This window comes from Pholcus phalangioides, unplaced genomic scaffold (genome assembly GCF_987345545.1).
Source record: "Pholcus phalangioides strain wild (caught in Gottingen) unplaced genomic scaffold, Ppha-v1.0 ptg000005l_1, whole genome shotgun sequence".
NCBI lineage: Eukaryota > Metazoa > Arthropoda > Arachnida > Araneae > Pholcidae > Pholcus > Pholcus phalangioides.
This window is the reverse complement of record NW_028301598.1, coordinates 106,344-131,462: the sequence shown is the minus strand read 5'-3', so window position 1 is coordinate 131,462 and position 25,119 is coordinate 106,344. Positions and strand designations below refer to the sequence as shown.

Genomic DNA, 25,119 nt, shown 5'->3' with positions numbered 1-25,119 from the left:
GTCATAACTATTCGCTTATGGCACTGAGCGCCTTACAGAACTCTCGTGAACAATTTTACTTCTTTGCCACTATTCCTTATATACCCCCCTCTTACACTCTCGTCATTGTGACGTACTATCGGCATCATCTGGTGGCTTCCTGAAATTTGCATATCATTCTTGCAGATGTGTGTGATAATTCTACAGGTGAAATTTTTACTTTAGATTTCGATTTCCGTGTGATTCTTAAATATCCTTAATTTATGGACATGAGTGTACTTTAACACATTCCAGTAATACGGCCGGTTTTTCAAATGCGAAATTTTTCATTTCAGTTTTGTTTTATGTATTCGAGAGGTTTTTTTTTCTGTGAACGAATGTGGAATTTGTCATTTGCAATTCATTACTGCGAATAAATGCGAAATTTCTGATCTGAATGTTTTTTGCGAATAAATGCGAAATTTCTGGTTTTAAAACGTTTTTTTGCGAAATTTGCGTGTCTCTACTGATGGTCTATCCCGTTTTAAGAGAGTTTCCAACCTATCCATCCCGTTGGAAATTTTGAACACTTCATTCACATTCCGACACCTGCGTTCTTTCTATGCAAACATATTCAAGAAATGTTTGCTGGTCTTCAAATTTTTCTCTTATTTATTTAGTTTTAGCCGGTCCCCAAATGAGCGCCTCTAATTTCTTCATTTTTTGCCGGTCCTCGAATACTGTTTTTGACATTTCTTTATTTTTAGCCGGTACCAAAATTATTAATTAACCCCATTTCTCCATTTGTTTACCGAAATTATTTCTCTAATTTATTTTATTTATTTTTTTTCCGGTGTTAATTTCTCCCATTTCCACCGGACCACGGCTGTAAAAAGGTTGAAAATCCCTGCACTGATATAAATGTCTACATGGCGGTTTTACGTCATCACGTCGACTGACGCCAGTTTCAAATATATCAGACGTTTCTAGAACTTTCCGAGCCAGACTAGTGTAGGAATATAGCCACCACCACTGGACATTAACGAAGGGCATAGCTCAGCTCAGCTCATTCTACACGAGTAGGCCGACTATTCATGAGCAACTGGAATGGCGGCTCAGGTGATCATGAAGCGTAAGTGTATTTAGTTCTCTATCGCAATTAATTTTTTCATGTGGAAATATTTTGTATTTCAATACCTTAATAGGTTTTCAAAGTGTGCTGCCCTGATCATTGTCTGTCTATTCAATACCATAAAGTGCTTATTTGTTAGGCTATTCGGAAAAGCTGTGGGGGACCAAACTTTGATAATCATGGTCATATTAATGATTATACACGATCATAATTAATAATTATGCAAATACCTACCAAGTAATTTTTGTCTTGAAGTTTATGCTTTGTATTTTAAAAGTTTCTGGAGTCTAATTGAATACATTGGGCTCATTCAGTCGCTCGTAGCTGTCATTTCATAAATTCAAGTGTAATTATTGTGTATTTATGTAATCTAGAAGGCATTCAAAGTGGTATTAATAATCACTAACTAATTCTGATACGTTATTATCGAAAGTGTTTCACATTCTCTAAAGTTTTTCTCTGCAATTGACTACTGTCCAGATTGAAATATATTTTTTCGGATATATTATCGTTTGGAAAGTGTTGTTAAGTAATTATTTTGCATAAAATTTCGCGAATAATGTATTTGTAATGACAGTTAATAATGAAATACTATGGGAAACTTAACTTACATTAACTTAAATTAAAAAAAAAATAATGATCGAATTTCATGTCACATTTCTTGATATACAAGAGTATTTTTCGACCTGTGGGACGAAGTAAGTTTTCCATCTTGGTACGGGTCTTCAAACTTTCAGCAATTGTGGGCCGAATTCAAACTTCCTATGAAGCCCAAGGGCCACCATGCCCAAGTCATATAGTGATATTTAGAATTAAAAAAAATATATATATGTATGCATTCTATAACATATAAAGGACTTCATTTAATGTACAGAGACGTCTGAACGGGTTATCCAATACGGCTTCGAAGAGTGGCCGTGTATTGACCCCCCCCCCCTCATTCGCAAGGGCCCTAAACAACTGAATATTTTTATCTATTCTGAAATATTTTCTTCCACCAATCCGGAATTCTTGTTTTATTAATTACACATTTTATGAATTTTGTCATAAATTCTGAAATTATTTTGATTACAAATTCAATTTTTTTTTTCTTTTGCTAATCCTGAAATTATTTATATCATAAATTCTGCAATTATTTCCGTCATAAATTATGGGATTATTCTTTCAAAAGTTCTCAAATTATTTCGGTCAAATATTCTGAAATTATTTCTGCCATAAATTCTCGAATTGTTTGCCATAAGTCTTCAAACTATTTCTGCCATAAATTCTCGAATTGTTTGCCATAAGTCTTCAAACTATTTCTGTCATCAAGTGCGAAATTTAAATTTTTTCTGTCACTTCTGAAATTATTTCCGTCATAAATTTTCAAATTATTTCCTTTGCAAATTCTGAAGTTATTTCTTTTATAAATTCTGAAATTGTTTCTTTTATAAATTCTGAAATTGTTTCTTTTACAAATTCTGAAATTGTTTCTTTTACAAATTCTGAAATTGTTTCTTTTAAAAATTCTGAAATTGTTTCTTTTAAAAATTCTGAAATTATTTATTTTACAAATTCTGAATATTTTTGTTTTGCCAATCCTGAAATTATTTACGTCATCAATTATGGAAACATTATTGTCTGTAAATTCTGGAACTATTTCTGCCATAAATTCTGGAACTATTTCTGCCATAAATTCTCGAATTATTTCTGCCATAAATTCTGGAACTATTTCTGCCATAAATTCTCGAATTATTTCTGCCATAAATTCTCGAATTATTTCTCTCATCAAGGATGAAATTATTTCTGTCATAAATTCTGCAATCATTTCCGTCACAAGTTAAGGAACTATTCTTTCAAAAATTCTCAAATTATTTCGGTCGAATATAAAAATTAATCGAATATTGGTCGAATATTTTGAAATTATTTCTGCCATTAATTATTGTCATAAGTCCTCAAACTATCTCTGTCATCAAGTGCGAAATTTTTTGTCACAACTCATCATAATGTCACTTTCATAAATTCTGAAATTATTTATTTTACAAATTCTGAATATTTCGCTTTTACAAATTTTAAATATTTCGCTTTTACAAATTCTGAATATTTTACTTTTACAAATTCTGAATATTTTTCTTTTGCAAATCCTGAAATTATTTTTACGCCATTAATTATGGAAAAATTATTGTTACAAAATTCTGGAACTATTTTTTTCATACATTCTGGAACTATTTCTGCCATGAATTCTGCAATTTCTTCTGCTGTAAATTCTGCAATTTCTTCTGCTGTAAATTCTGCAATTACTTCTGACATAAATTCTGCAATTATTTGTGTCATAAATTCTGAAACTTAATTATTGCACTAGTTATGGAATTATTCCTTTCACCAATTAGAAAATCCTTTCTTTTACCAATTCTGAAAATATTTATGTCATAAACTTTGAAATTTTTTCTTTTACCAAATCTCAAATTATTTCGGTCATAAGTTCTGAAATTATTTTTGTCGCTAGTTCTTAATTTTCTTTATTTATTTTATTTATTTTTGTGCATCGAAGGGTATTTAAGAATTACAGTTGAATTCTGTAATTAAGTATGTTTTTATGCCGACTTTTGAGAAAACGAATATCAATCGGGGCCTCAAAAAAAGTGTTTGGGTTCGCGAAATACAAATTCAAACTTTTTTTAGCTATTTCCAAAAAAATGGTCGGCTGGCCACGGTCGAAGGCTCCAAGGGCCATACTTGACTCACGGAATATGCGTTGGAGACTCCTTGTGAAGGCTTTCTGGAAAATCGTATCTCCAAATAATAATACTATTTCTCTAGTACTTTAACCACACCCCACCTCCGGGTGGAAAATGAAGGTGTCATCTGTAGGTGGTATCCCCAGATTGACTATGTGAAGGACTCCCCCAACATCGAGGCGCAAATGAGAGCCGATCTCCCAGGTGTGTAATTATTTGGTAATTATTTCTCCAGAGCAACATGCCTACAACGATACAATAATTCAATAATTACATTTCACTCATAGTTAGAAAAATTGACGGCAGACGGCAGCACTATTAATATTGCGCGAATGCGAGCCGATCTCCCCTTTAAAATGTCTCTCCACAGAGAGCAACATACATACAAAAACTACAAATGTAATTCAATCATAACACTTCACTTCTGAAATATAGATGGCGACACTGAAAAATCAAACACAGCACTCAGACTGTTAGTTACACACACAGTTACACTTTCGGCACAACTCACTAGGTAGTAAATCACCCATAGATGGTGATAGACCATCTAAGCACAACTTAGTTCGAAAGAAAGAAAGTACTATTCATAACCAGCATTACACAGAAACAGACTTCACGTTAGGTTCACAGTACGTACATGAACAGTAAGAAGGAGGAGTTAGGTAAACGACTTGTTTCCGGTATTCTTCCCCTCCCCCCTGGATCAAACCGATGCACCGTGACGGTAACTTCATGGAGGAAGATGAGCATCTTACCACTGCACCACTCCGAGGCATACTTGACCGTGTGTTTCGGAGAATGCAAACTATTTTTACTATTATTGACATTTAAAACTATAGGTTCCAGTCTAACGGACGTGGTAATCATAGGCACTGGGACCTGGGGGCTGAGACTATTCCAGCTCCCCCAAATAATTTTTTTTGGGGAGGCTAATCCCCGCCTGAATAACTCATGAATATATAGTGCAACGTACCCACCCCCCTCTACAAATAGACTTGAATCGCGTATATACGGGATCACTGCAACTTTCAGCCTCCCCCACCCTTGATTCCCGCATGTCAGTGCCTCTGGCGGTAACGAAATATGTTCATATTAGACCAGAGGTACACACTGCACAACTTTTTCCGTCCGCGAGGCAGATATGCGGTAATTCTGCAGCTCGAAGGCCAGAAACTAGTATAAATAGGGCAACCATATGACTCGCATTAAATTGTTCATTCTCGTAGTTTCGATCGTTCCAACCTTTCCGTAGAATGTCCTGTTTCTCCCCTTATTTTCAACGACGCTTATTTGAATTTTTTAAATCACAAATGGATATTATTTTCATGATTTATAAATTAACGCCTTTGACAATTTTTTTCTGGCTCTAACAGACAACTTTACGTGCCGTTGACGATGTTTCTGGCTGTACTTACCAATCTCACTTGTCTTTGACAATTTTTTGGGATAATTGGCGATATCCTGTGTGGCTTCCGATTTCCTGTGTATTTTTTAAACAGAAATAAGGTCAACGTAGGCTTTTATCGTGCAGTGCGTTAATTGATAATTTTCTACTGGAACACCTTTCTTGGGCCGCATTTGACCCGCGCGTCGCAGGTTGTGTACCCTGCTCTTGAAGTTGAAAACGCAGAGTTGATGATGTTTCTCTCTTTACAGTGTTCTTCGTTGCTGTCCTCGCTGGACTTGTATTTGCATCCATTGACAATTATGATGATGCCGCCCATGGAATATGCCAAAGACAAATCGAAAAATTGTGCCGATGTGGAACGAAGAAGGTGTTCTTCCCTGTTACTATTGACATGTACGTAAGTTGTTGAGTCGCATCACACGTATGGAGAAAAAAAATATATATGGACCTTTTTTTTTCATATTCATTCATGACGATTGATAACGCATTAGTAGGGACCTTTATTTATGCGAACGAGTTCGGACTAGAACGGAAATCTGGTTATAACGAGCGATTGCAAGTTTTTGTCAAATATAGAGTTTGCAAAGAGTCCGTAGAAATTTAAAAAACGGAAAAATAATTTAAATAAAAAACGTTTTGCAAGATTAGTATCGCTAAGGTGACGGGAATTTTTTTTGACAGGAAAAATTACTCAAAAAACAACCGATAGGTGGCGCTGACGTACAGAAGTCAAAGAAAAGATCCGCAAATAACGAACAGAATGCCACCAAATCGTTTATTACAGCAGTATGTATACCACATGACCACCACCACAAGGAATAACACATTCCAGACGAGTCACAAATCCAGCAATGGCAGAGTGCAGCAGGTCCACATACACGGTTCACAACGGTGAACTGGTTATGTATTAGGAGCATAAAGGAATTCTAAAAAAATGCTAGTTTTTCCTTCTCTCTCTCCAAGAATAGAACACAATAACTTATTGTGGCACATACTCCTGTTAAAATTTACTCAAGTGCTTCGAATAAAGAATGGACACGGAGCAGCCAGATCTTTTGTTAACCCCTTCTTCATATTTTAGGGCTTTTTTCCCAAAACACATGGGTTATGTGATGATTTTGATAGACTTTTGAATCTTCCAGAGACTAGGAGATCACTGAACCACAACTTGCAGATCAAAGTTGTTTCCAAATGACTGAAAGAATCGTGCTATAATAATAACAATAACTTTCCGATTACAGGAAAGACTTTAGCAAATAAAACATGGAAGTGAACAGTGATATAATATAGTACAGTACTCACCGCAAATAAAATAACCGTTTAATAAAATCAGTCACTTTGTGAAATCAAATAACAAAAACGAAATCAAGTCAATTCACAATTTCACATAATCTCAGCATCTCACATATAATATTAGCATATCAATATATCACATTGTACAACTTCCGTTTAATAAAATCAGGCCTTCAGGCCTTATCGCCGCTTAAAAAATCAAAACCATTTCAAAATGAATTTCACTTGCTAAGGAACTGCGTGAAACTCCAAAGTAAATACAAACTTGTGTTTCATCTGGTCTGATTTTTGGAATTCGTTTGAAAACACAGTATTTTGAAATTTTAGAAAAATAGTGGATTTCTTCTTGTAAATCGAGCACATCCATCTCCCCCGATGTACTGCCATATTGAACAATTAATTACAGTGAAAAGAAGACAGCTCAAGAAACAATTCCGTGAATCAGAAATCATAAAATCAGATACATAGAAATGTTTGAAATTTTTTAATTATATCGCGAAAATAATGTAAGAATGGGCCAAAAATGGTTTCCCAAGTTTTCAAGAAAACGTAAGGCATTATTTGCTCGATAGTTTTTATACAAAAACTTTGCAAGTGTTAGTTTAATTGATTAGTAATAAACTATTTATTAATGAAATTGTCAATTCATCTGAATAGAGGGCATTATCGATAGTGAGAGAGAGAGAGATAATATTTCTCAGCCCAATAGATGAAGGAAGGGCAATTTTGCATACAATATCTCAAATGAAACTCAAGGCCTTGCCCCACAGAGCGTTAATAAAGTATGATTAGTCACGCCTCCAGTGGTGTATAGCGCGCGGTCTGCATAATGACTGGGCTCGATTTCTGACGGAGACAAGTTGACTTTTCTTTCCTAGTGCACCTCGGCATTATGTCGAGAAAAAATTGTATTTCCCCCAGAGTACATTGCACATTCTCAATATAACACTTTTGTACAAAACTTCATTTACTTTTTTTCATTTTAGGTTTTGATTTGCCGGTGATAAAAATCACCACTTCACTAAAATTAATATTGCTTGAATAAAAGTGATTTTAATGAGTGGTTGGCACTGTGATTGAGGATTTTAATTGTTCCGTTGGCAGAGTAAATCGCTCTGATAACACGAAATTCTATGCAGGGAAATCTTAAATAATTAACCGATGTCACCAAAACTTAGGTTCATGAACTTGGAAATTAGTTTATAATGAGAAGCCCGTTATAACGGCAACTTTTCGGACGGATTGTGAACTGTCGTTATAACGGACTTATACTGTATCTAAAATTTCAATTTCGATTCTACGCAGGTGCACTTATCAAGATTTGATGAATGGTACGCGTAACATCTGCTTACCATGCAACGGTCTGTCGACGTCTGAGGACGATGATCCATGCGATGCCTTCAGATTCTGTGAGAATTGCTACTCCGGAGTAAATGCTTGTACGTCTTGCCCAATTGGACGATACGGGGATTTTTGCGAGAATATGGATTCACGAACTGGTGTTGGTAAGACACTTTTATTTCATAAAGAGCATTCGGTTTTTTTCCCCTCAAATACTGAGCTTGTACAGTTCAATAAAAACATTATAGATAGTATCAACAAGGATAACCATAACAGCATTTATTCCCAATTTTTATATAGCATGGATATTATCGACCGCCAAATAATTACACACGTGATTTCTTGAGAAAAGCTAATACAGAAAAGTGTTTTTTTCAGTTTTTTGATTGGTCCAATAATTATGGAGCATTAAAAATTGATGACGTCACTGTCGAATGCTGTCAAATTCACAGAAAGTGCACCAAACGTACATCTTGGCGTTCTTAAGCTGATAGATTGTAGAGCAATGCTACAACCCTGAGTGTAATCAAGAAATCTGAGGCTCAGTTAAGCTATTATTATTTTTTTTTTTGTCATTTTCCTAAAATGAAGGGAAAAGAATGACCACATTTTGGCAAAAAAAAGTGTTGATTTTGGGAAAACAATTTTTCCAATAGATCTCGTTCAGCTAACGCTTTCTAAATCAGGTTATAATTTCCCAATATAGTGGGGCGAAGGTAAAACGTAATAACAAGGTTAACATCACTGTACACGAATGGGAAAAGCGCCAATCGTGAAAGAAAATAACTGAACTTGGCTTCAAACAGGGTGGAATATTTCAGTTAATTTTCAATTAGCGGCACCCCGCTACAAGAGAAAAATTTTTTTTTTTTTTTTTGTTGAGTGTGACGCATAACTGGACGTTATAAAACTGACACCTCACAAAATTTCAAAACGTTCTAACTCCATTAATATCCATTCGATCCTAAAATGGGAAACACTTTTTTGTATTAGTTCTCACAAAGAATTGCATGAGCAGTTATTTGGCGGTTGATGGTATCCATATAGTAAAGGAAACCTAAACATTTTTAAGCGAATAAAATGCTTGGTCTCATTTTCAAAAAAGTCTTTTCGCGTTCTCCTAAAGTCATTCTTCCGCTTTTTCGAGGCTTAGTTCGTCCTGGACTGGAGTATGCTGTAAGGTTTTGGAGACCATACCTACAGAGGGACTTAGTTGAAGGGGTGCAGAGAAGAGCTACACGTGTCCTTATTGGCACACGGGGCTTGCGTTATGAAGAGACACTTCATTTTTTGAATATGTTTACATTGGATGAACGCAGGCGTCGAGGAGATATGATCGAAGTGTTCAAAATTTTCAATGGGATGGATAGGATGGACCATGAACTTTTAGTACACCGCCAATCGACTGCTTTTACAAGGGGACACCAGTACCGGTTGGTGAGGGACAATGCAAGGTTATGGTGTTATGGTGTCGCAGGGAATTTTCCTCCAATAGGGTTGTTGATAAATGGAATAGCTTACCCCCGGAGGTAGTAAATTGTAACACAATTGACACGTTTAAAAAGAAATACGATAAACATGTTGGGGTAAATCGAGAAGCTCTGTCCATACTTAGAATAAGACAACCATAAGTGTTCTTTATGGGCATTGTATGATATTTATCACGTGTATATAATTATTTTTGAAATATATGACATCCATATTTTTATGGGCATCTTTTTTTCAGCCACCTCGTTGGTCATTTTGCCTGTTGTGGCGTTGTATTTGTATTAATATATGCTGTACTTGTAATACACTATCCAGATTGAAATGAACAGCTTTTATATTTCATATGATCGACAGCATATGTCAGAATGTCTTCTCATAAACTTGTGGATTTCTAAAATGAAAGGCAACTATGCCATTAACGAGTGGCATTAACGAGATATCCAAATATCTCGTTAGTGCCACTGAGAGGGTTTAGTACAAGGGGGGGGGGGTTTAGGTGTTTAGGTGTTACTTCCTTTTTTTTTTGACCGAGCACAACCAAAGCATTCAAGTTAACGGCTCCCTGCATTACGGCTTGTACTAGAAGTATAAGCTATGCATTGTCCCTCAGAAGCTGCGCACAAAGACATTGTGAGATAACTTTAAAATATCTCATCTCATGCCAGAGTATCATAGTCTGAGTCCGATGAGGGGTTGTTATCAGCTTGTGAGGGAACTGAAACATTTCATACTTTGGCACTGTTTCGTGACTGTGATTTTGTCTTCGTTTTTTATGACGTATCTAATAAGGCGACTAATTCTTTCAATTCTGGAGTTTTCTCAATAACTGTAGCTTCCAGGCGGTGTAATTTTGTGGCGTAGTAGAACCAAAATGAATGTCCTTGGCATACTCCCACACATACCCTCCACATTTGCACATTCTAGAAAACCTACTCTTGTGAAAACGATGAAGGGGAAAGAGGGGCCATGCTGTGAAAAAAAATCTCTCTTGACCAACCGTAACTAGAGCATTTAACTTGTGGAAGTATTTCATAGATCTTACGACCTGTTTTTCTGTCATTTGGCCACCGTGATTTTCATTTCTGTAGCAGATCATTTCGCAACTTCTTCATCGTTCACGACTTTGGAAGAAGGATAGAGAAATCTGTTCCTGGTCTTTCGGTCGCTGTTTCTTTGGCGCCATCATCTTTGGCGTGATAGGAGATCTAGAACCGCATATAACAAAGAAAGTGAATCAGATGAATGTGTGTTTCTTTCTTGTTAGAGCTTGCCTGTTACGTAGCTGTGAGCAGCGCAAACAACTCCACCTGGAATATCGTATTTAGATCGTTGACTTTATTGCTCCAGTTACTTATCCCCAAGTCATCCTCATAGATAACCGTGGCCAAAGCCACTCCATGCTCAGTCTTGGAGCCATCAGTGTAGATCTTATACTTAGACTGTGGGTGTATTACTCTTCATAGGTTATTGCGGCATTCCTCCACAATTTGTGAAGGATGCTGGGGCCATCCTGTGATCCCCCGTTCCATCTGGGCGTAGGAAAGTTTCCCAGCGTAACAGGAGTTTTGAGACGGGTCAGGAGGCTGAATTTGGCTTCAAATTCTACCATGATACTGAGTAAGGGCAATCCCAGTATAACTTGGAGCGCATTTGTGCGCGTAGTTGAACAGGCTTTAGAGAGATATGTAGTAGATATCTTCTCTGAATTGAGTTAAGACGCTTCTGTATTGATACGGTAGCATTGGCTCCATATATCAGAATATGATACACGGTTGGGCGACCGTGATGCAAAGAGTCCTACGCATCCTAATGCTGATTCCCCCTATTCCTGCCTGCTATGTCTTGAGTAGATGATCGGATCTTATGTTCAGCTCAGTGATAGTCTTTACGGTCCAATTTATCGTTGAAATGGATGCCCAGAATTCCAAATTTGTGGACTCTCTTGATGAAGATTTTTGACAAATGAATTTAGGGCGGACGTTTACCTTCGTATGAGACCCATAAAAAGTTTGTTTTGCTGGTGGCTAATGTAAGACTGTTCTCAGTTAGCCAGGTGCTGATATCAGCCAGGACCCTGGAGGGGTTTTCGCAAACACCCTCCACCTTGGGGCCCGATACCAATACGATAATGCCATCCGCATAGGTCTAGACCCGCACGTTATTTGGCCACTTGAGCTGGAAAATCTTAAGTACCAGATTCCAATATAGCGGCCAGAGCAGGGCCGCTGCAGGAAACCTTGAGTTAGTCGCTTCGACACTGCTCCACTGCCAGTAATTATTGAAACTGTACGGTTAGAAAGGATGTCTTCAGCTATTTTCCGTAGCTGTTAGGAAATTGGAGCCTCATCAAATCTGCTGCGGATAACTGGATATTAAACAGAATCGAAAGCCCCCTGAACATCAAGAGTTATGATTGCCATGCCATGCTTTTTCTGTGTATTAATTTATTGCTGAATAGAACGTGTTCAACGGAAACACCATGTCTGAAACCGAATTGGTGGTCACCGTCCAGTTAACTTTGTCCAACTCGAATACAATTCGTCGTGCGGTTATATCTTGTCAAATATTTTTTTATACTATCGATAGGGATGTATAGCATTGTGAGAACCCGAGTTCGAACTAACAGTTGCTGTAGTGGTGATCGACTGAAGTTGGCTTTCTGCGGTTCCTAACATCGAGGTTCAAATGCGAGCCGATTTGTCAGTTAAAAAGTCAGAGAGCAACAGGCCTGCAACGGTACAATTATGCAATCATAACACTTTACTCATAGTTAGAAAAATTGACAGCAGATGGCAGCACTACACACTTCCACAGTGAGCAACAGGGCTACAACGTTACAATGATTCATTCATAACACTTCACTCTCAATGAGTTGAGAAAAACTCAGTTTAAAAAATTTATTGCATATGGCAGCACTACGCATAACAAGCGTTACACAGAAACAAACTTCACGGAAGGTTCACTATACATACACACACACATTCCAACATGTACCAATTCGTCAGAAATTCCATGTAGGAATGTGTACGAAGTGCATGTACAGTTAAGTAATAGTAATAGTAGTAGTGTGTGTGTTCGTCCATGTTGTGTATGCACTGTTTTTTTTTTTTTTGCAGGATCAGATAATCAGAAAGCTGAGCTGTTTCGATACTCGACATCTGGACTATGTGATACCTCTGAGCTGAAGACGGGCGTCAAGATCTGCTTCCCAGCACCACAAAATAAAATGTGAGTGATATTCGCATTCATTTCTACGCATTTAATGAATATGTGAAAATGGTCATTTCAATATGCCTTCTCGTTTTATTGGTTGCAGGGCTTGCTTGGTTCCTTGCAAAAGTGGAGTACTGTCCACAACTACAACAGCCGCATTCATATGCGATAACAATGATGCTGGTCAGTGGTATTCGGTTTCTCACACTGGTTGTGAACCCGATATCCTCCCAGGTACTTCGAAGGAACGATCGAGAAGACAAGGTTTTCTATATGATTTCCTTTTGCCCTGGAATACTCAGCCTAGACCACGTTTGCCGATGGGTCATCAACCTGGTGACCCAAAACCAAGCCCATCAGGCATTTTGTCCAACCTCGCGAATGTTTTTGGTGAGGGCCTCACAGGTATTTTTTCAGACTCTGCTCGGTCCGATGATGCTGTTAAGGCAAAGCAGGAGGGTAATGATGATTACGGTCTTCTCGAAACACGCGATGAGGATCATTTCGCTGATTCGAAACAGGGTGATGATTCAGTTAATGCTGGCGAAAGTAGCGTTCCTCCACTTCGGAAGTTTCTCCATCATTTGGTGAGTATTCAATTTTATTTTTAATGACGCATACAAGGTGATCCAAATTTATCTTTAGAACTTTAAAATTAACGAACTCATAATTTTTTTTTACACTACCTATAAAGTTCAACGTGCTGCACCAGATTTAACACGAAGGACCGAAGGACATACAGGCTGTACTCAATTTCATGTCAGGTTGCAAGACACTTTTGTGGGGTTAACAATGTAATTCGCATACCCCACATAAAGAAGTCTAGAGGTAATATCTGATGACTGCGGTGGCCCACGCAATTATCCCTCTTTGTCCAATCAGAACCTCCTAGAGATAGAAGGCCTCTGCACTGTTTGCCATAAACGTCATTCAGACTATCTAGCAAGTTTGTCACATTTTGAAACACAGCATCCTATTTCGTTTATTCTTATTTTGGCGTGGGATCTTGATTGGCTCTTAAATACCACATAGTGATTGGATGTGGGGCATAGAAATCGCCGCTGTGGTGGTCGAGTGGTTATAGTGACGGACTCGCGATGCGAGGATTCGGGTTCGAACCCCACAGTGGTGGGTGGCTGAAATTGGTTTTCTGTGGTACCCAACTTCAAGGCGCAAATGCGAGCCGATATCCCCGTTAAAAAGTCTCGCCACAGAGAGCAACAGTCCTACAACGATAAATCATTCAATCATAACACTTCACTCATAGTTAGAAAAACTGGTGGCAGATGGCAGCACTACACATAACAAGCATTACAGAGAAACAAAAAACTTCACGTCAGGTTTCACTACACGTACACGCACATTCCCGCATGTACCGATTCGTTGGGGGTTCCGCGGGGGTGGTGTAGCAGTAGTAGGTAGGGCCTCCAAAAAAATGGCTCGGGGATCCATGATGTTCTTAAGTCAGCCACCTCGTTGGGCAGTTTGCCTGTTGTGGCGTTTTATTTGTATTTGTGAAGACAATTCTGACCCCGACCATTTCTTTTCCTCACAACGATGATACTGGCACGAACAGGGAATGTTTTCCCCTTAATATTCTGAGGGAAACAACTGACTACTTACTGATGTCACAAGCAGACTGCAGAGGCCTTCTATCTCCAGAAGGTTAAGGTCCAATCCACCTTTCCAGAAAAGAAACACATAATGAAGATATTTCGCATTCCTGTGAACCAATATGGCGGCGTGCCATCCTGCTAAAACAGAAAATTAAACCAAAGCGAGAGATCACTCACTTGAAACAGTAAACTAAACAACTGAAATTTGAAACAATCCTCTTCAATACTCTTTCCTCTCATGTCGTCTTCTACAAACTCCTTGAGCAGTGACGTCACGCAGTAGCTCCGAAACTGCGCCCATTTCAGCGCTTACGAAGAGATGAATAAGCCCTGAGTGTGGCCCTCAGACAAAGAGAAAATTAGAGTATTGACAACTAGATTACCTACGCCACTGCCTGAATGATTTCGTATGATGTACATGGTGAATATATAATCGAAAAAATACGTTATATACCGATTTATTTTCTCAACTTTTTCTGGTATTTTAGAAAGTGGCTTTTCGTGTCATTTCAGTCCGAAATTCGGCTGTGAGTAGAATACTTTAACATTTAGAAAGACTATATTGCTTGTCGGTGTCATTTTTCTAGAGCTGCTGAAACTTTGTGTTCAGAGATTTATAAAATAACACCAAATTGAGGGAATTCGAAACAAAACGCAAGTTAACCAATTTACGATCAGGGACGCAATGATCCGTCTGAACGCCAATGGAAGAAATTCAATTCAGATGACTGTTTCTTCATCCTCTTTCTTCCTCATCGCTAAGGTTTATTGTAACCCTATCAAACAAAGTTTTGTGTGTATTTGCCCTCCTCTGTTCTCCCACCACCATCGTGATATCTCAACAAGATAACGGTCAACTGATAACGAACAACTCAGTTAACAATGATAGTGATCCTCCGCAACTTTTCCCCCTCCTCGTTCTTCGAACATCTCCCTCCCCGTACCACACACACATATAATGCATCCTCCTCAGAAGAAATCCTTCTATTATATGCCGTACATCATAAGCATACGCAGGATTTTCTAAAAGGAGGGTTTTAAATAATTTCTATTTCTCGAAAGGGACTGGCTTTCATGTTTTTTACTATAAAAATAACGCTTGCAAGTGAGACAGAAAACAAGTAAAAAAATGTACAAAACAAATATGTAGGTGAGGGTGAAAAAGCAAAGAATTGTACTACTACTACGCTCTTTCCCACTTATCTCTGTTCTGTATCTTCCTATACGTATTTTTCTTTCTTTCTTTCTTCTCCTTTTTTAACGTTAAACAATGCTACCAAATTTATCACCAATATGCCTAATACAGATCATTCAAACTTATCGCCAAAAGCTTGTAAGCGAAGGAAATAAAAAATCGTCAACTTCGCTGAGCAGAATTTTATTTGCTTTTAGATGACAGTGTGTGTGTAAAATAAAGGCAAATTTTTCTAATTAAAAATCTCCTCTAATTAATTAAATTGCAGCGTTGATGTATTGTTTCAATTAAAAATACACTAAAAAACAGCACCGATTTACATGAGTTTCTGTAAAGAAAATATTTTTTAATACATTTTTTATGGGAATGAACCGTAGATGTTTAAGAAAACAGTTTGACATCCATCGCGTGAGAATCTCACAGTATTACTTTTGATACGAGTGCTTTTTCAGCCTAAAGATTATAGACATCTACCTGGGCTAATGGTGAATTTAACCGATTTTTAACCTCATTTAACCTCATTCCAGATCTCACTGTTTTACCTCCCCTTTTCGCGAAGCTTTCTGTAAAAATAATGAACGATTTGATTTTTTCCCGTTCTTTCTACGTTTAATGATGTGTTTCCTCCCCACGCACACACATATATCTTTCTACTACAGATTTAGAAGAGAGATAGAGAAAAATATAAGAAATGAGGATGGTGTGAAAAAGAAGATGAGGGTGAATACGAAACGTATAACCCCCTAAATGAAACAGTGGCTGAAAGTTAAAAAATATATATATCCGTAATTGACTCTTTCTCTTGGACATCTTCCGCGTAGGCATGCTTTTGGAAATTATATCTGAATGCACACACATGACATTGTTTTTTCTCCCAGCGACAGAGGCTGGTCGTATTGAGTCTATTGCGAACAAAGAAACCAGGTTTATTGCCGATACTTCAGATACAGATTATCTAAATTTGTTACCAAAATCCTGTACGTCCAGGGGTTTACTGAAGTTAACGTAATAGACTTTTATGGGGGGGGGGGGAACTTATATTGTTGAAGCTCTTTCAATTATGGTTTTTTTTTCCATCACAAAAAACATTGGACACATTCACTCTAAGAAAGTCTAGCCAATGTTTCTAATTAGGAAAAATTTGACAACAACCAATTGTCGAATCGCGATTTTTCTTTATACACATGAAACCTTGGTCTGTCTGCAAGTGATGACTTGACTTGGTCCATATACCGAGGTTAGCATAAAATAACCAGTTTAGAAATTTTTCCCCGTCTCAGAGATTTTCAGTAACAATCATTTTGAAAAATCGTGGAAGTAAAGTTTATTTGCCGTAATTTCCCCCAAAAAGAAACAGAACTTGATACAAACGCGTTCTTTGGTATGTTTTAAATCATAGTTTCCTGAACTTTTTGTTCCACCATCTCCTTCTTCAGAAAATTTTTTTCTCATCGAACCCCCGCCCCCACTCATGCAAACCCATAGGATCCATTGTTAAACCTGTAGCTTTTATCGCCCCCTGGACCATTCCGCCAGGGAAGAGGGTGATATTGCGTGTTTTGGGAAACACTGCTCTAAATGAAACAGTGGCTGAAAGTTAAAAAATATATATGTCCGTAATTGACTCTTTCTCTTGGACATCTGTCGCGTAGGCATGCTTTTGGAAATTATATCTGAATGCACACACGTGACATTGTTTTTTCTCCCAGCGACAGAGGCTGGTCGTATTGAGTCTGTTATGTTCTGTTGCGTAAGCACCAAGTGGAAGCAGCCGGAAAAACAACACTGTCTTCTTCCAATGAAAAGTTCTTGTTACCTCCGTGTTAGTTTTTGACCTCACCCAATAATTGATCAACATTATTTCAATAAAGCTAACTTAAAATGAAGATTTATAACAGAATTATTCTAATATATTTCGAAATCTTTTCTGTTTAGAGAGTCCTCATGAGCAAGAAGCCAAAAATCATGGAGGATGAAGATTTTTACTGGGACATTTAAACCAAATAAATAAATACTTGGAAGACTAGTTTGTTTCTGCCTGTTTTTATTTTTTCCAATATCTTTCAACAAAGCTCTTTCTCAATGATGCTCTCTGTATTTGAAAAATGAGTGAGCAAGAAATTTAGACTGCAATTGGAAAAGCACGGCAAAACCATAATTCTGCCTCTGCCTAGAGAGCGAGGTGTCACTTTAGTTACTGAATAAAAATGTTATCTAGACAGCCGGTGATAGTGGCAGTAACCTAGCGAGCAAAAAAGAGTGACCTAGAGAGGGTAAACATGTGAGCGGCCAAAAGAGTGACTCAAGGACAGGCGCATGTTAACGGCGGAAAGGGGAAGGAAGAAGATAATTTGATGGATGGGTGGGTGGGCAAGAAAATTAGGCTATAATGGGCAAAGGATGGCAAAATTCGTGTTGTCGTCCCCCCCACCGAAGACAAAACAGTAAAATTGATTTAAAATTCTGTTTAACAAACAAGTTGTCAATGTTCAATAAACTCTGAACCTTGAAAATTTTTCCTCCACATCAAGTCACTAGCAATCATGCTGATATTTTTACATGTTGGGTTATTAAACGGGGTGTTATGACGATTATATGAACTAACTACAGTAAAACCCCTCTTAACGGCCAACTCTCTTTCACATGGCCAAGTAATAATTACTCTTGAAATAAAGTATGCATCTCGAATCTGATTAACTGTCACCCCTCTTTCATGGAAGAATTTTTTTCTCCGTGTCGTGTTAGAAAAAAGAGGGATTTTATCGTATTCAATGGCCCATTAAAGAGAATTTGTAATCTAACGTAACCCAACGTCTCCATAAGAAAGCCATTCGTAGCTTGTTACAATGGAAAAACCGGGATCGTGGGTTCCCTGGAAGGATATTTTCACTTTCGGACTGGGACGTCATATGGGTCTTAACCCAACCACTTCTCCGAAAACCAAGTTCTTAGAAATCGAAAGTTTTGGATTTGCAATCTCCAAGTCGACTGGTGATCAGTTGGTTCTGTATCAAAACTGTCAAACAAAATTGCTCTGTCGTCACATCGTTCTATGCAGAGGCGTGCGCAGGGGGATGCTCAGGGGACCCCCTCCCCTTTCCCAAGCCGACCAAAATCTTAATTTTTCGGTGAAAAATGGAATTATCGAAAGTAAATACCCTTTATATGTTGCACTGGTGTGCAAAAATTAAGGACGAAGCTGAAAAATTGAGGTCGAGTACTTTACTGATGAAAGCATATTTTGGGTTTCCTCACACGGGGATATTAAAATCGAACTCGAGAAGCTTCAACGTGCGAGTTGAGTTCACTTGAACGAATCGAGTTGCCCGTTCTCTCTCACACACGGCGCTACTAAATAAATATCTGAAGGCCTGGGGAAATGGGTAAAAAAATGACACAGTGTTTAGTTCCCCTCCTTATCTCCCTGTCCATTATGAACCGGGATAGAAGATAAAAATCAGATTTTTAGCGATACTAGCAGCGATGAAAGTGATATTTTAATTATAATTATAGATAGTTGCCATCCCCTCTAGTATTGTTTCAGCAAAAAAATTGAGACGAAAATTATGCGTTCATCCATACATTGAAAATAACATTCATCGTACACTATTCGGTATAGACAACGGGAATCGTATGCCTTGCATTATACGAATTTATAAAAGAGACTTGATGAATCAGCTGGATGCCTGTCAGTCCTGATGAGTGACTGCTAATAATCCTTAATTAAGGTAAGTGAAATCCATGTTGTGTGTGTGAATATAATACACACTATTTCGAAGGAGTTTCAGTTCTATAACATGAAGACGCTTTATTTCCTTTGAAGAGCTGACTCCGGTGCTACCATACCGAGAGAAAAAATATGACTGTTTATCTTGGAGAGGTGTGCGCGGTTTTCCCATATACTCCCACCACTCACGTGTGTACTGTCGTGACCTATATTTGTATTACACCCATTCCATTCGAGAAGGATTTGGGGTTAGGATTGCATCTGGGAACATTTCTGCAGAAAATGAAAGTTACAAATAATAAAACCGTTTTTATCTTGTTACAAAATTCAGCGTCGGGCACCTCTCGTACAATCCCGACCGACGAAAATATGAAGGAATGCTATACGGTTGCGCAGCAAATGTTGGAGTTCGACTGGCATGCCAGTCGCCAAGTGACTACGTCGCGTTGTAAAGTTCGTCGCCAATACACCAATATCCTCGATTGAGGAATTCCATTGAAATAAATATATGTGTTCGTCTTCTGGATACGGAGTCTCTTATCGGTTTCCGGAATTTAGTAGTATCCCCGTATGACGAAGCCCTTGGTTAGCCTGACTAGCGATTCTAGACGCATACACACCCTGGGAGAGCGGGCAACACGCAATGGCCCCTCCAACATCATCGAAAAGGACCGGTTCGGAGCTGGCGGACTTGGGGGGGGGGGGCATCATGCTTCGTACCCGTACATTTTCCAAGGTAGTTCAGCCACTGGTGCCCTCCATATTGTACAGTTCTTCTTCCTTACGTGCGCCTTTTTAGATGTGCTGCAGGTCCTCAGTCACTGTTCATGGACGACCCTCAAGCCGCTTTTGTGTTCCCTTCTCACATGTCAATCCTGCGTACGCTCCTGGTCTCAGAGCTGGCTAACAAAAAATGGAAAAACCCAGTGTGCATTATTCACACGTCAGATCACCGAACTTTGAAACTGCCTTTAAAGCCGTCATAAACTATGAATTCATTCATTCAAAGGAGAGATTCAACACTCTAACAGAAAGCCACAGCTCGAAGCTCATGACGCCATTGAAGTCGACCATTTCACCTATAGTCATGGGATATACAGTCGAATCCGGTTATAACGAACTCCAAGAGACCGGCGAAATCAATTCGTTATAATGAAATTTCGTTATAAAGGAATTTCAGGTTGTTTTGAATTGTTCCTATGTAAACTTATTTGAGGGATTAGAAAAGTGTTCGTTAAAACGAGATTTTCGCTATAACGGTATTCGTTAATGCTAGATCCAATGGCTGCAGGCGAATTGAATGACTTCAGTGACGTCAAAGCTTGACGTGGAGGCTTTCTGCAATAGTAGGTGTTGAAAACCAATTGGAAAAATGTTGATAAAGAGTGAAAAGATCCTTAATAAAAAGGAGAAGGAACCTAATTGTTTTTTTTTGTTTTTTTCAGAAACTAGCTTTTCTATAGATAGGCGACTTTTTCGGAAGTACAAGAAAAGGAGGTGTATTGAGATGAATTGTGCATTAAATAGCATTTAAACACTGAAAAGTACTGTATTGCGCTTATTTATCCGCTCGAGCTTCCCTTCAATATTATTTCTACGTGTACAAATTAACAAAAATGAAAACGCCTCCATAATAAATCTGTTATAGAAAATGCCGGGCCTGGGTACCAATCCACACTACCGGCATATCCCAATCGGTAGTGAATTGCCCATGGTAATAGATCGAAGATGTGCTCAGTTTGAATGCATCTCATAGTGGATAAAAATGCAATGCAAAAAAATAAAAATAAAACGTAAATGACAAACAATTCAAATCAAATCACATATTCAATCAGGACTATTTTTTAGTCTTGTTTTCAGGCGCTGTGCGGGCGTGTGGGCATCGTGCTCAACTCTCATCGTGAAGTTCGAGGTTCGAATCCCGTTGACGGCGCAGTGGTGGTCAGCTGAATCATGCTTTAAGCGGTTTCCAACTTCAAGGTGCGAACACGAGGTAGTCTCAAATTCGAAAAAAGTCTTTTTGGAGAGAGGAGACAAACCTTCAACATAATATAAACATAACATGAGAATATGCTCAAGCGTTTACTATCATCATCTTATTCAAAAATATGGAAGACAGATGACAGCATCAAGAGAACATGAAACAAGTACCTCTGACAACATAAATACTTTATAGGGGGTCACACAAACACCAAACATTGCCCCCGCTCTGTCCCTTGTGGGATATAAGCAGGTCACCTTACGGCTGGGCCATGTTGGAAAAAGGAAAGCCCGCCAGCCACCAAGATCACCGGTCGAACGCCGGCCGGCATCGGATCACCGGACTTCCGACCCATGCAAATGACCAGTAAGAACACCTTGGCAGCCCATGATCCCGCCGGACCTACAGCAGGACGGCACGATCCGTCACTCCCCGTCCATCGGATCAACGGGGAAGAACCGTACGTCCGTTCCTCATCCAGCGGCACATATTAAACCATTATCATCATTGCCGTCAATCCCTAGTTGCTGGTCAAGTAACCAGTCTAATCCTATTCTAGAGTCTCTTCACATCGAGCAGTTACATCATCCACCTAAAACGATAACATAAAAAGAGCACAGCACGGCATAGAGTAATAAATGTTAGGGAGGTTCAGGAGTGGGAATTAACAACAATCAGTATAACGGACTTTGTCAAACGTCACAGTTTAAACAAAAATATATATATATATAAATTATAACAAGCTGAATATATATACATATGAATATATGAATGATGCAAGATATATATAGAATTTAATTCACAGGATAATATATTAAAGTATCAATAAAATATATATGGAGAATTATAAACGTACATTGTTGGCAATAGACATAGTAAAAATTACAATTCGAAAATAATATCATTCTCAATACAGTATTATATAAGAAATGAATCATATACGTTTCTGCAAAGTATAATAGACCTAGCTATACATTCCGTGCAAGACAGACTTAAAGTTCAAAATCAGAGTCCGAGTCCGACGGAAAATTCTCTTCGGTAGTAATTTGTAAGTCCACCTCTCTGGGAATGATAATTTTATCTTGATGTGAGAAATTCCGAATGTGTACAAGGTTTATTTACGGTGAAGTAGTTCAAAAAATAATAAAACTTGAAGTTACCTTCTTTGAAAAACATCGAATTCCTTGAGAATACTGTTGCGTGTGCCGTAAACAGAGATATATGGTCACGAACATCCCACTGTATCCAATTGAGCGGATTTCATTCATAATTACTCCTTATGCAAAAAGAAGGCAAAGCAAAGTGGAAAACACTTCCAGCGCCATTCTCTTAAGCCGATCGCCGACATAATCACATTCTCAGGAAAGAAAAATATTGTAATACGGATTTCGCTGGCGATCATCGTTTGTTTGTCTCTCAGAGTTGACGATTGATGGAAGCCATTCGCCCAGTACGCACCGTCCATTCTATCGCGCAAATAGCGCCATCTACACCGTAGGTGAACCAAAAACAATTTGAGGTAGAGAATGTCTCGCTCTTTCCGTCTTTCGCCGTATACGCAAGTGGGGTTCAGCAGCGAACGGACGCGTCCATCACACTTCTCCCCAATCACTTCAGATAATGGTAAGCTTGATTATTATTATACTAGTCAAATTCAGATGACTGCCGAAATTATTATTGAGCTAATAATGTTAGTTTTGTTTGAAATTGATCTTTTGTCTTGATGGTAAGAGCTCTTGGTCCGTTATAAGGCATCTCTTCAACGTGGCAAATCATTTCATTACGAGTTCTATTTCGCATACCCATACTTCGAGAAAGTTTCTACTTGGCGACAATAATTGTTTTGATAATCGGTTACTTAATTAATGCAGTGGAACCACTTCATAACGGGCACTTCCTGTTTAACGGCCGAAATGAAACTTTCGACACGACCTAAGTGTATTTCGCTACGTATTAACAGGCATTCGCCGTTACAGGACGAAAATTTCGGCGCCATGCAGGGGCGTACGGAAGAGTGACGTTGGGAGAGGAGAGGGGAGAAGGCACAAATAATTTATTCCAGATAATTATCGGTTTTGCTAAACTTCAGAAAGTCTTCTGATCGAACAGCAATTGATTGGCATGCCATGTAAAAGTTTTTGTTGCGGTGTTCCAGTTATTTTACAAAGACATTTATATTCATTTATATACAATTTTTGATACGAGGATATGATGTCGCTCTCCGTTATCCATACAAATATTTTAGCAGCTGGCTGATGCGAATATATATCTTGGAAAGAGAGAAACTGTCCCTGCGGGGAACCGAACCCACGTTCTTTCACGTTCGGGGTGAACGCCCGAGACCACTAGACTACAGAGACAATGTATATCCCACTCTTTCCTTGGAGCTCGTGTGCACTGAGCTCCTTGCCTCTGTAGTGGTCTAGTGGTCTAGGGCGTTCACTGGGTTCTATTCTCCGCAGGGCAGTTGAATTTTCTCTCCTTCAAAAATATATATTCGCATCAGCCAGCTGTTAAAAACCTATATATGGATAGCGGAGAGTGACGTCATCCTCGGATAAGTCACCATCCGGTGGCATTGTCAGCAGTTGTGAGCTTTGACCTGAGTTAGATCCGACCGTCCATGTACGTCTCTTTCAGTGCACACGAGCTCCACGAAGGCCTGCTTACTTCTGGAAATGTGATGATTTGTTGCTGTCTTATCACAACAATTGATACTTATGAAATCGTGAATCGAAACATTCGCATTCTTAGTGATGCCGAATTGAGCTGTGATCTTGTTCACACGAGTTTGCTAAATGAAGGGGAACACGACTGCATTTCTTTGGCGTCATTTAAATGATCGCCATTTTAGAGCGTTGTCGCTTAATCTGGTTTTCTCCATAATGAGTTTTACACTCTTAGCGCGCTTCCTATAAATAGACCGTTTTCAGAGTTTTCACTTCAGAAATGTTTCTCACAGAAACCATCACTAACACTGCTAAGGAATCCACCCGAGATGCTCCCACTAATAATCCACTGGGTATTCCCCACTGGATTAAGGAACGCATCAAATTAAAAAACAACTTTAGGAGGAAATGGCAAAGAACGTTAAATCCGTACTACCAAGATAGATACAGATCTATAAAAAAAGAAGTATCTAGAGAAATCAAAGAATTTATGAGTGAACGTTACTTCAGCTTTTTACGTGAGGCAAATTGTGCTGATGGCACGTTATACAAAGTGTATAAAACATGTAAGCCCACTTATTCGAGGATTCCTCCGATTGTCGGCACAAGCGGAACAGTATATAGTGACAGTGATAAAGCGGAAATATTTGCTGACACATATGAGAGACAGTTCTCTCCATGTGATAACACTCCTCCTCAACTTATTGCCAGTGTTGACAGAGAAGTTCCAAGTATTCTTTAGGGATATTCCCCCAGAACAACCCTCTGCTTTATTTCCTACGAACACTGAAGAAGTAACAAGCATTACCAAAAACCTCAAAAAGAAAAAAGCACCTGGTCAGGACACCATCACCAACAACACTATCAAGCATCTCCCCGAAAATATGGTTCGCCAGCTGGTCAACATATTCAATGAATTACTCCGTACAAACCACTTTCCGGCACAATGGAAACTCGCTAAAGTTAAGATCATCCCCAAAGCTGGACATGACCTACACTATCCACAAAATTGGCGCCCGATCTCACTTCTCAGTTCATTAGGGAAACTTTTTGAGAGAGTGGTAGCCATCAGACTACACAAATTTGTAGAGGACAATAACATTATCGGTCCAGAGCAGCACGGTTTCCGCAGCAAGCACTCGGCCACCACTGAATTATTGCAGTTCGTAGAGCAAATTCAAGAAGCCAAAATTTATAAAGACACTGCTGCAGCAGTAGCCTTTTTCGATTTAAAGAAATCTTTTGATAAAGTTTGGCACAATGGGCTGCTGTTTAAGATGATTCGCATGGGAATGCCGTATAACATCATCAAATTTGTGAGCAATTATCTCGACTCGCGCTCCTTCCGAGTACAGACTTCCGAGACTCAATATCTAATTCT

The 25,119-nt window shown here is 38.6% G+C and overlaps 1 protein-coding gene across 1 annotated transcript; it reads left to right on the top strand.

Moving 5' to 3' along the window:
* Positions 1-854: 854 nt before the first annotated feature.
* LOC149085696 (uncharacterized) lies at positions 855-17,387 on the top strand. The gene is made up of 6 exons (XM_089232371.1): positions 855-1,090; positions 5,464-5,608; positions 7,814-8,013; positions 12,454-12,565; positions 12,654-13,137; positions 17,297-17,387. The coding sequence occupies exons 1-6, from the start codon at positions 1,066-1,068 to the stop codon at positions 17,357-17,359; spliced, it is 1,029 nt and encodes a 342-aa protein (XP_089088497.1). The 5' UTR covers positions 855-1,065; the 3' UTR covers positions 17,360-17,387.
* Positions 17,388-25,119: the final 7,732 nt, after the last annotated feature.